Source organism: Oratosquilla oratoria, chromosome 9, assembly GCF_046742065.1.
Source record: "Oratosquilla oratoria isolate Oo_2021 chromosome 9, ASM4674206v1, whole genome shotgun sequence".
In the NCBI taxonomy this organism is placed as follows: domain Eukaryota; kingdom Metazoa; phylum Arthropoda; class Malacostraca; order Stomatopoda; family Squillidae; genus Oratosquilla; species Oratosquilla oratoria.
Genome location: NC_134785.1, coordinates 79,659,133 through 79,672,344, shown reverse-complemented (window position 1 = coordinate 79,672,344; position 13,212 = coordinate 79,659,133). Strand labels below are relative to the sequence as shown.

Sequence of the window (13,212 nt, the reverse complement as noted above, 5' to 3'; positions counted from 1 at the left end):
AGGCAGTAATGTGCACAGACATTGCAAGGGGCAGGTGCTTTGGGCAGGAAATTGGGCACTTCATTCTTGTATTATTCATATTTGACAACGATCAGGTAAGGTGCAACACCATTTTCCACATTATAATTTCTGAATGGTAAGAAAATGGAAAAAGCTTGGGAGAAATAATTTTTCATTCATTTTTATATATTTTTTGAAGGACACTTTTGGGGCATAGGGCAAAGGGGCAGGTGCTCGGGCACCCCCAGCACCCCCCCCCCCTCTGCACGGGCTTGATGACAGGCACACAGTTCTCTGCAAAAGTTGTCAACCCTATTCATTCATCTCATTACATCACACAAACATAACCAAGTGGAAAAAAATACATTTGTGGCATATTGCTCAAACATCTTTAATAACCTCCAACCCATGGTGCACAACATGCATATACCAAAAAAAAAATTCACATTCACATCACAACATTCTCTTTGCATTTATCATCAAATGAATATTTTTTCATAAATTTTTGCATTCCACCCAGATATTTACTTGTTTCCTTTACTCTATAATTGACTTTCACATCCACTCCTCTATCCAGTGCCACATGCAGCCCCAAATACTTGAAACTCTCCATTTCTTGCAGCCTCTCACCCTCACACATTCAACCTTCCAACATCATCACTCTTTGTGGGTTTCATCATTTTACTTTTGCTCACATTTACTTTCAACTTTCTTCCATGCAGGAGCACCAACTATTTCACTCTCCTTGAAATCAGCTACAACTACAGTGTCAACTGCAAGTACAGGTACTCCTCGTTTAACGACAACAATTGGGACCAGTGCGCCATCGTTAACCGAATTGGTCGTTAAGCGAAAGTGTATACATATACGTACATGTACTGTATGTACAATGTCCAGCAATACATGTATCTTTTCGTGTATTTTCCCTCTTTTATACAGTACATTAAAGCTTTATTTACTGTTTATTTACGGTGGTTAGGTTCCCGAAATTACCGTATATGACCAAATCCCCGTATGCTGACATTCCATATTGAATACCGGGGTATTTTTTTAGTTTCGACCATGGACGCAATATAGCAATAGAAATTTAATTATTAATTTTGTAAATTAAAATGTATCAACATAATATGCAATTTTGTGGGCGGAAATGAAAGTAAAAAATACCATGCTACAAGAAAATATGCTAATGAACGAAGTTGGTAGCATAGGATCAGGACGCCATCTTGTCGTCTGCCAAAGTCTCTCACGAGGACGAGCCGGATGACATTTAATTTGCAGGTAATGATTTATCAAACACAGGTTAGGTTAGTTTAGTTTAGGTTAGACGGATTTATCATCCTTTCATTTCTTCGACATCGGCATCTATCATAACAAACATGGTGTACCATTCGTCCGACATGACTTCGTTACTTACGAAATTTGTTTTAGCACCTTTTATTTCTGCTCACAAAATTGCATATTATGTTGATACATTATAATTTACAAAATTAATAATTAATTTTCTATTGCTATATTGCGCCCATGGTCGAAACTAAAAATTTACCACTACTGGTATATACTGTACCCCAGGTAGTTTTTTCAGCTTGCAGGATGGTAATGTAGACCTAAGCTTCAGAACACTTTACCTCACAGCTAATATCCACCGTACAAGTTCATTTATAACATCATACAAATTTGCCTCGGTCAACTTAATTATCGTACACGACGTCGTAACTTCGGGAGATTTACGTTAAACAAATGTCATAAAGCCCATCATTACTCCGAGTTGTCGTTAACCGAGTAGGTCGTTAAACGAGGAGTACCTGTAATAACTGGCTCATGTCCCTCATCCTGCCACCCTCACCCACCAGTTCCATTTCATAAACTGTTTTGCAGCACTCTATTCCTGACCTTGCACCCGAGTGTGATTGTGGCAGTCCTCTGACAATTGGTCACATTCTGATGCACTGTCAGCTGTATGCTAGAGCTCGATGTAAATATGGGCTTGCTGGCAAGCCCATGCCAAATCTTTTAGGGGATGATGCAGATGTAGCTGGACTAGTTAAATTTTTAAAAGAAATTAATTTGTTTTATAAGCTCTAACTTTTATGTAAATATTATCTAGATCTTACTTTATTTTATGTATTCGTTAATTCATTATCATCATATATATGAATTTAATTTTTTCAAATTCATAAATTCATTTTAGTTTTTATCCATTCAAATTTTTAAATTCATTTTGGTTTTTATTCATTCAAATTTTTAAATTCATTTTGATTTTATTCATTCACCAAATTTTTAAATTCATTTTGATTTTTATTCATATGCATAGTCTTACTATGCAACTTATCTTTATTTTAAATTCATACCATTAACATCTCATTAATTTCAATTTTCATAAATTCATTGTGGCGCTGAATGATCATTTTGGTCCCAGTGCCTGGCCGTCGGCCAAAAACTCATAAAATCAAATCAATCAATCTATTCCTGACCTTATAGTTATAATAATTGGCACTTCTAACAGTTATTTATCTTACATACAAAATTTGGATTTGACATTCCTGATCTGACAGTGGGATCATAATACAGGAAAACCATTGTGGGAGCTATTGGTATTGGGCAAGAGGCCTGAGGCATGGATTGATTAAATGTGGGACCAATGATGGATACCTGAAAGTGGTGGTGATCCTGTCATCCATCTTCAAAACCCGTCAGTATCCACGACTCTGTCTGAAGGTACAGCCATAAAGAGCTGACACTCATTCTCAGGATCAGGCCTAAGATATCTCTATATCAACTTTAGTTGTATTTCCTCCACCTTGTCACATAAGGAGAACTGACAACTGGCAATTGATCTCCTCCTCCTCCTCCTCCTCCTCCTATTCCTTCTACAACTCCTATACACTGGTGACATAGAAACAGTCCCAAACATGATTTTAAGAATAAACTGGATGTGGAGAGATACAAAAATGGGTCACTATGAGCATAGCTCTTGTCCTATAAAATACAACTAGGTAAATACAATATTACAACAGTGTTTCATCCAGGAGAGATCACTGGGAGGGAACAAGGACTGTTGCTAGCCACTACAGATATCCAGTCAGTGAGACTTGAGGCAACAATTATTATTAGTGACTTGACAGTAGTAATAGCTGTCTCTTCTGACAGTATGATTTACCAGTTATTTATCATGCATATCCCATGAACTGATTCTGCATTGTCATCTCTCCTGTATAAATGTTGCTCTTCTTCTCTCAGTGCTGTAGATGTGTTAGGATTACTTTATAGTAATCTATAGTGGTCACATTCTTTGAATGCAACCTGCTTAGAAATTATAAGATAGTATCACACCACTATTTCAAAGTTTAAACTCAAGTCTACACTGTCCATTCTGATCACAACCTATTTTTCAGTCTGCTGCCTGTCTAGTAACTATAGTCATCTATATGCTTCAACTAAAACTTTTTCTCCCTCTTTATCAAATAAATATGTGTTTGTAATGTATTGGTATGTATGGAGAATTTTTTTTAATATTTTACCAAGTGTAAGTGTCTTGATTCATCAGATCCATATTATTTTTTTTTCTGTATTAGATATTCAAAACACAAGCAAAAGGAGGAATCTTAAAGCTGTACACATTGAAAATTTGTATACATGTCCAAAGATAAAGGATGTAAATGTTTGGGAGAGGTACAGTGAGAAGTGAATGACTACTGACTACATTGGCCTTTCTGCATTACAGGGTCATACTGGAGGACGGACATGACCACCGTGCTAAATGGCACACAGATGATGCCACCACAGGCACAAAGAAAGCTTGGCGCACCCATGACCCAGAGCAGAATACACATGTACTCAAGATCAGCTCTCCAGGTAGGGGTCCACATCATTATGACCAGCACTAGAAATCTGCTTATTTGTATGGATCTTGCCTACCTGTTGACTTAGCTCTCCTTTCCATAACAGTATGTCCACATGATAACATGACTTCTAACCTATCTACCTGCTTATCTACCTACTTACCCATGTTGACACCCATCATTCTACTTATGTGGTCAAAACATCAATACTCTTATCTATGCAGATAACTAGACAATAATAGCCTATCACAGCAACTATAAAACAGCTGCCAAAGCACACAAAGATACCTTTACAACCATGAACAGTGACTGAGGCAAAACATAATGGTTGGTTCACCCAAGAAATCATCCATGACATTGCTTACCCCAGATGACCATGAATCAAAGAAACAATCAACAGTTAGATTGAAAGGTCAACTTCTACCACTGGATAAAAACATAAAAATATTGAGCATTTGATATGTATATGTCTTTCAGACTGTGCTTAAGGACCTGACAGTGAAAATAAACAAGAAACTGTGATCTGTAGGAAGCATTGGTTTTGGCCAGCAGAAAGAAATATGAATCACAGTGTAAAAACAACTTAAAAGAACCATGCTTGGCTATTTCTCGACATGTCTCCCAACCATCAAGAAAACAAAGGCATCCTACAGATAACACAAAACAAAGATTTAGAAATAAAAACCAAATGCATGAAAACCAACCCAGTAGAACACCCTTGTAAGGGGATTGGCTGGGTCAAAGCATATACCCATGTCACACCAATCCAAAAACACATTAGTTGTCCCTTTCATCTTAGCTCATTGTGGATGAAGGGTCATCCCTGCTTTGTGCCCATTGCCTAGGTCAGCAGGAATGGAGCAAGACACATCATCTCCACAACAGACCCAACAGCTAAGGCTGGTTTACCCCCACTACTTCATTATATGGTGATCCTTCTACCCACCCCTTCATTCATTTGAGAATTTATAGAGCTGACAAGAAGAAATCACCTCTGGCTGCATCAATTTCTCATCCATTCACAACCATTCTCTTTCACACCCATTTCTTTCCCACTCCCTTCCCTGCTTAACAAATATGCCACTTGTACACAAGGCCCCCTTTACCCTATCCATCTATCCCCTTTTTGATTTTCCCCTCAAGTTCACCCCATCCACCTCTGTCTTCCACATTCTTTTTCCTAACCTTTCTTCACTCATTATTTCCATATACCCAAACCATCCCAGCATTCTCTGATCAACCCAATCTGTCAGCTTGCTCTCCTTTCCCATTCATCACTTTACCTCCACATTTCTCACTCTATCCTCATTGCCCTCACTAGTTATTTGAGATAGGTTTAAGTATTTGAAAAGATGAGGGTTCTTTTATTGAAAGAAACTCAAGGTGGTAGCCTGAATTTAACCTGCAAGTTAGTATGTGTACTGCTGAAGATTTAACTTGACTCTGCCTTTTCCAGAATCACCCTCAAGTGGAGGGGTAACACTACGGTTGGCAAGCCTTCCAGATCTCCTTGTGCTGAGCCTCAACATCCTACTCCAGCACAATGCTTCATTTTCTGTAGCCCTTGAATACAAGGACAAGCGTTCAGAGGTGTACTTCCTCCACTATGTCCGTTCCAATACACTCATTGAAGTGAAGGTATGCTAATATGAATTCTTTGTATTTATAGTTCTGTGGTATTATGATGACTATGTTATATCTGGAAATTTGGCTGGAGCCACTGTAAGGGGTAGGAACTTGTTTCAGGAAAAGGAGTGGGGGGAAATACCAGTACTTTTACTTTGCTTGATTCTATAGCATTATAATAATGTTTGCTCAAACATCATCCTTATAATCTTTTTACTATTGGTGTCCATATTTGGGCATTGACTGCATGGTAACATGCAGTAATTAGAAACTAGTATGTTATAACACATTTGTAAAAGATCACTGTTAACCCACTATCAGAGAAATAATAACGGAAAGTACAGAGTACAGTTTCTCTGTACTTTCCGTTATTATTTCTCCGATAGTGGGTTAACAGTGATCATGCAGTAATTACTTTAGGGACTGGGCATCCCAACAAACCAGAGTTGAATGTCATTTGTCTGTGTTCGAGTAAGATGAGATGCTTTTGAACTATTGCCCCTCTTTCTCTCTGTTCTACTGTTCCATTGGATATGGAGCAGACTTGGATTTTGAGGGTGGGCAGAAAGGAAGACCCTAAACATTCTTGAGATGAAGTGTTTGAGAAATATGGTGTTATGAGGATAGAAAGAGTGAGAAATGTGAGGCAGATCATGGGAGTGAAAAGAAATGCTGGATAGGTAGATCAAAGAGCGTTGAAGTGGTTTATACATGTGGAAAGAATGAGTGAAAAGGCACTAGCAAGAAGAAAATAGAAAAGGGATGGTGTGAACATGAGAGGAAATCAAAGAATGAGTGAATGGATGAGGTAATGGGAATACATACATATACCAAGGGCTTTTTTCCTCTTACCAGGGAGGTAGCCAAAGTCAAAAGGCATAATTAGACTCTAATCCACTTCATCCCCACCCATTCCACTCCCATCCACCACCTCTCCCTCCCTTTCATCTCAGCTCTTCTGCATCTTGCCCATAGCCCTAGGTCAGAAGCAATGCAGCAAGGCACAGTACAACCACAGCAGTGCCGCTTCATTCACTCGCCAACCAACCCCCAACCCCCCTCTGTCCCCCTCATACAAAAACATTGAAGGTAGGGAGAAATCCCTTCAGGCTGCATCAAAGTATTATTCATATATAACCACTCCCTAACCCCCCATCCCTCACCCACTCCCTTCCATGCATCACAGCATTATCTGTACACAGTCATTCTCCACTCACCCCTATCTTCTGCCTTCTCCCTTCCTTCCTCAACAGACATCCCCCTCTTGCTCTTGAACAAGGAATGGAGAATGCAAAAGATAGGATTGAATGCGGAATGGTTGTAAATTGATAAGGTAATGACATAACCCAAAGGGATGTTCTTGTCTCCTCCATAAATTTTTCAACAGGATGAGAGGTGGGTTGATTAGATATTTAATAAAGAGGTTGGGGTAAACCAGCTTCTGCTGTCAGGTCCTGCTATGCAGGCATTGTTTTTCATTGCACTTCCTTGACCCAAGCATTGTATATGTGAAAGTAGGGGATCAGGAGGACCTTTCATCCACAAAGTACAGAGATGGGAGGGGCAATGAATGTGTTTTGAATGGGTGTGGTGTGGATATATGCTTTGACTACTGGTAGTTATTATTATGGACAATATTTTACCAGCACTTCTATCCTTATGCACAATCTTGTATGCTTTGACTTAGCCATCCCAGTTAGAAGGGGAAAAATCTTGAGTAAATATACCAGTATAAGTATTAGTATTGCAGGTACTTGTAAAGGAATTATAAATAGCTCTCAAAATGGGATTGATGGGGAGAAAAGGATGAGTACTAGTACAATCATTATATTTAATGGGTGAATACATAAGAGAAGTTTCATACTTGATTAGTTACTTGCATGATACTTGTAACAAAGTACTCGCAGAACTTGTGAACCCACTGTATCTTACATACATACATACATATACCAAAGGCTTTTTCCTCCTTACACAGGAGGTAGCCAAAAAACAAAGGCATAGAAACCACTCCCATCCATTCCATCCCCTACATATTTCACTCCCCTGTACCCTCTTCCCTCCCTCTTATCTTGGCACCTCCTGGCATCTGCTGTATCTTACAAAGTGAAATTAATAGTGTCATTTTCATATAGACATCATAAAAAGTTTGTATATATGTGTGTGGATATGTAGATGTATGTACCAAATGCCATAGCATTATTCTTTGTTATACACATGTTTTCATTGTATAGCTTCATCTACATCCAGGACTTGATTCTTTATGTACAGGAGCATCATATCTTTTATGGACTTGGTGATAGCATAGGATGGAGGAGAATTACTAGAAACCTTGCCATTGATCTTCAGAAAGGTGGAGCTGTTTCTAAGAAGATGAAAAAGGTATATTTTTTATTCTTTTAATACTAGAATATTGTATAAAATTGACAATAATTCTCAGACCCATAAATGTGCTAAAGAACTTGAAGTGAGGTAATCCTTGCCAGAAGTCTGTGTGTATAATTTAAATTTTAAGTTACATGTGGAGAATTTCAGAAATTATTGCAAGGTTGAACAGTGTGCTGGAAATGTCACTGAAATTTACAGAACTCAAGGATCATTTTTCTCGCTGTGAAGCCACAGGTTTCTAGTCAATGAAAGTTGAGGCAGTAATTAATGTTGAGGTCATCAATATGGAGAAGACTTAATAGCAATTTCTTTGGAAGTTGATATTTAGCATTTCAAGTTTTGAGACATAGTATTTCAAGTAAGAAATTTACACCATAATTTTAAGTATGTAAATATTGGAGGGGTTATTATTGATTTTGTAATTCACTGGACCCTTTGCAATTGCTTAATTATCACTTATCCAGTATATACAATAGAAAATATATGAATATAAGTTCACTCAAAACAATGGTAGTGATATTAGTGTCGAAGCATTGTTGACTGTACATCTCTATGACATCTCTATTACAAAGATATTTTAAGTATTCTTTGTGTAATATCCATACTTATTTGACATTCAATATGAGACTGACAGTGAATCAGTTGTATACATAACAGGTATCTTAATCTAACAGGTGTCTAAATCCAAGGTAAAGGTGTTGTCGTTGACTATATATGGTGATTGTACTCTTGACAATGTGACATTGTCAACTTCGGAACACCTGCACCACTTCTATGATGCAGCAGACTGGTTATTGGCTCACCAGGACTCCAGGGGTGGCTGGCCCATCGCCGTTAGCAGGAAGGTAAGGAATTGTAATGTGATAGTGTGGTATATACATTTTCTCAGTTTTTTGTTTGTGGATTTGATTATCAACTGTATGCTTTCTGTTGGTAAATTATTGACAGCCAGTTTTTGGCATAAGATAACATTAAATAAGATAATGGAAGATGGAGGAAGAATAGTTATGATGGGCGACTTTAATTGCCAAGAAGTCTGCTGGGAAGAGATGACAGTAAAGGGTGGAGACGGCTCATGGGGAAATGTTCTACTCGAGATGATTACTGACCATACAAGGACACAGTGGATACAGGAGAACACTAGGTATAGAAATGAAGAATAACCATCGAGACTAGACCTAATAATTACATGTGAACCTAGAATAGTGGAAAAGATTGAATACAAAACACCAATAAGTAAAAGTGACCACATATTGATTGAACTAGAACTAAATGAGGAAAAATACATGAAAAGAAATGATGTATAAAAAAACAAACTTTGATAAAATAAGAGAATTGATTTCAAAAAGAAAACTGGGAAGGAATATACAATGAAGAAACAACAGTGGAAGAGAAATGGAATATTTTGACAAAAACTCATAAAAAAGGAGTGGAAAAGTATGTCCCAAGACAAAAACAAGAAAAAGAATATGTAAAGTGCTGGTACAACAAAAGTTGTGGGGAGTTAAAAGACAAAAGAGACAAAGCTTGGACCAGATGGAAAAAAGACAAAAGGTCTGAAAAATGGAAAATATATACTTGTTATAGAAATGAATATGTACAAACGTGCAGAGAGGAGAAGAGAAAATATGAAAAAGATGTCATAGAAAAATGTAAAGATCAACCAAAACTATTTTACAGATTTGTAAACAACAAACTGAAAAACAAACAAGATTTGGAGAAATTAAGACAAGGAGGAGTTGAATACACAGAGGAAATTGAAATGGCGGAAATTATGAACAAACATTTTAAATCGGTGTTTACAAGGGAGAACATACAACCTGAAGAGATCGAATGGAAAGAGAAAGTCCCCCCTATGAAAGAAATAGAAGTAACAAAGAATGAAATATTGAAACACTTGAGTAATCTTGATGTCATAAAATCGCATGGACCAGATGAAATAGCAAACTGGATTTTGAAAGAATGCAGGAATGAACTGGCAGACAAAATACATAGCATAATAAACAGTTCCTTGAAAGAAGGAAAAGTTCCAGAAGATTGGTAAAAAGCAAATATAGTACCTATATATAAAGGGGGAAATAAAGAAGACCCTACCACCTATAGACCAGTCTCTATAACAAGTCCAATAGCAAAAATTTGTGAAAGAATTGTCAAAAGTAGATGGGTAAAATATTTAGACAAAAAAAAAAAAAAAAAAAAATGTGCTAAACCCAAGGCAATTTGGATTCAGACAAGGACGAGCATGCGTCCCCAATTTAATATGTTTCTATTCAAGGCTAATAGATATAATACAAGAAAGAGATGGATGGGCTGATTGTGCATTTCTAGACCTAAAAAAAGCCTTTGACAAAGTACCACATAAGAAGTTGCTTAAGAAATTAGAAACTGAAGGAGGAATACAGGGCAAACTGCTTAAATGGATGTAAGACTTTTTGCAAGAAAGAAAAATGAGAGTAGTGATAAGAGACAAACACTCAAAATGGGATGAAGTAATAGGCAGTGTTCCACAAGGAACAGTTCTGTCCCCAATAATGTTTGCTATATATATTAATGATATGGATGAAGGAATTGAAAGCTATATGAGCTTCTTTGCAGATGATGCAAAACTATTAAAAAAAGTGAACACGGAAGAAGATTGTGAGTCACTACAGAATGATCTAAATAAAATACAGGAATGGAGTAGGAAGTGGGAGATGGAGTTCAATACAAAAAAGTGTAGTATAATGGAATTTGGACAAAGCAAAAACAGAATAACAGGATCATATAAATTGGGAGAAGAAGGAATAAAAAATAGTAGAAAATGAGAAGGACCTGGGAGTCATTGTTATGAATAATATGTCACCTCAGAAACATATAGATAAGATTTATGGAGAAACTTATAACTTAATAAGAACAATCAAAGTGGCATTTACATACCTGGATGAAGAAATGGTGAAGAAAATTCTAATTACTCTGATAAGACCAAGATTGGAATATGCAGCAATGATATGGTCACCAAGTACAAAAAATGTATAAAAAAACTTGAAAGAATACAAAGAGCAATTACAAAATTGGCACCAACACTCTCAAAACTATCATATGAAGAGAGACTAGCAAAACTTGAACTACAGACACTAGAGCAAAGAAGAGAGAGAGGAGATTTGATAGCTATTTACAGAATCATGAAAGGCATAGAAATTACTGATAGAGAGAATCTGATAAAATGGGATGATAGAAATACAAAAGGACACAGAAAGAAAATCAAGAAAGACAGCTATAGAAGAGATGTGAAAAGAACAGCTTTCCTCACAGAGTAATAGACAGTTGGAACAAGTTAGATGAGAAAGTGGTGTGTGCAAAAACAATACATGAATTTAAAAATAGTTTAGATAAAATGAGATATGAAGACGGTACACCACGAGCATAGCTCCCCTTCCCATAAAATACAACTAAGTAAATACTAGGTAAATACACACACACACACACATACACACACTTATGTCGGATGGACGGCAAGGATTAGTGTTCTGAAGAAAAAGTGAAATTTTCGTGGACCTCAATGCAAAGGAAGTACCTATTGTATTTACAGGGAAGGGGATAACTCGTGGTGTCGTGGGAAAGTGAGGAAAAAGGAGAAGGGGAGTGATTATTGAGGGAAATGGAACGAAATGAGGATGGGGAGGACTTGGTCCAAGAGGCCAGACATCTTTTAAACAAATGAAGGACCGATGATTCTGGTGATGGGATTAACAAAATTGTAAAGATTAGAAATATAGATAAGAGCAGCACAATGGAAGGTGAGGATAATAATTTCCAGGGATTTAATGAGGGTGGGGGGGATACCAACCTCCCCCGATTGACAAGACTAGAGGAGAAACTTGATAAGATGATCGAACATTGGGAAGACAGGTTCGGTAACGTAACCAATTGCGCAGAGAGTTGAAAAGTTGGAAGAACTAGAGAAGGCGAACAAAAATTTAATTAATGAAATAGAAGAATTAAAAAGACAGTTAAAAGAAGCAAAAGAGGAGAATGAAGAATTAAAGAGGAATAATAAAGACAATAAGGAGGCCATAGAAAAAGAAGCTCAGGGCTGGAAAAAAATCCAGGAAAACAGTAAAGTTGCATTTACTGACATAATTAAACAAATGAAAGAACAAACTGAAGACTCAGTTATCAAAGTGATGAGACAGAAGGAGAATATAGTAAGAGACTTAGCAGATAAAAAGAAATGTATAATTATATTGGGAATGGAAGAGAAACATAACCTAGATAGAACTTCAAGAATCAGTGAGGAAAAAGAAAAAGTAAGCAGCTTACTAGAATTAGTTCAGGAAGATGAACCTGAAATAATGAAACAAATTGAAGAGATGTTTAGGCTCGGAAAATATAGTACAGATAAGACCAGACCAATTAAGATTAAATTCAGGTCACAAACAACAGCAGAGAATATCTTAGCAAAAACAGGGACGCTAGCAGCAAGTGAACAATATAAAAAGGTATGGATAAAAGAGAAATGAATAAAGAGGAAAGAGAGGAAGAAAAAATGAAAAGGAAAGAAGCTAAAGAAAAAAACGAGACCAGAACGAAGTCAGAAAAAGAAGAATTCTACTGGAGAGTAGTGAATATGAAATTGAGGAAATTGACCATAACAGAGAGAAACAAAAAAGAAACAGAAAATACAATGGAAATAACAGAAAATTAAGAATGCCCTACACAAATATAGATGGATTAATAACAGGACTGAATGAACTGAACAAGTATCTGAAGGAAAAACAACTGGTCATAATGGGAATTGTAGAGACAAAATTAAAAGGTCCACTACCACCCAACAGCATAGGACACAATGCATATAATTATTGGATTAGAAACAGAGAGATAAAACAAGGGGAGGGAGTTATGTTCCTGACTAAGAAGGATATAAACGTGAAGAGTGTCACATATGGAAAGAATAGAGTAGAGATGATTATGATAGAAGTAGAAGACAGAGATGAGAAGAGCAGAAAGTTTGTAATAAACTACGTGCCCCCAAAAACAGCCTCATGGGAAGAGAGTGAACATAAAAGTATGTTAGAAGACACAAGAATAACATTAAACAAGATAATGGAAGATGGAGGAAGAATAATTATGATGGGCGACTTTAATTGCAAAGAAATCAGCTGGGAAGAGATGACAGTAAAGGGTGGAGAAGACTCATGGGGAAATGTTCTACTTGAGATGATTATTGACCACACAATGACACAATGGATTCAGGAGAACACTAGGTATAGAAATGAAGAAGAACCATCGAGACTAGACCTAATAATCACATCAGAACCTGAAATAGTGGAAAAGATAAATACCAGGCACCAATAAGTAAAAGTTACCACATATTGATAGAACT

At 36.9% G+C, this 13,212-nt stretch overlaps 1 protein-coding gene across 2 annotated transcripts in view; it reads left to right on the top strand.

Annotated features, from left to right (window-relative positions):
• Hsepi (D-glucuronyl C5-epimerase) overlaps positions 1-13,212 on the top strand; it is a 61,198-nt gene that overhangs the window by 28,011 nt on the left and 19,975 nt on the right. For both annotated transcript variants that reach the window (XM_076191053.1, XM_076191052.1), the window contains exons 6-9: positions 3,722-3,852; positions 5,296-5,477; positions 7,734-7,844; positions 8,525-8,695. In XM_076191053.1, the coding sequence (XP_076047168.1) occupies positions 3,722-3,852; positions 5,296-5,477; positions 7,734-7,844; positions 8,525-8,695 (595 nt within the window). The remainder of the gene's footprint in view (positions 1-3,721; positions 3,853-5,295; positions 5,478-7,733; positions 7,845-8,524; positions 8,696-13,212) is intronic.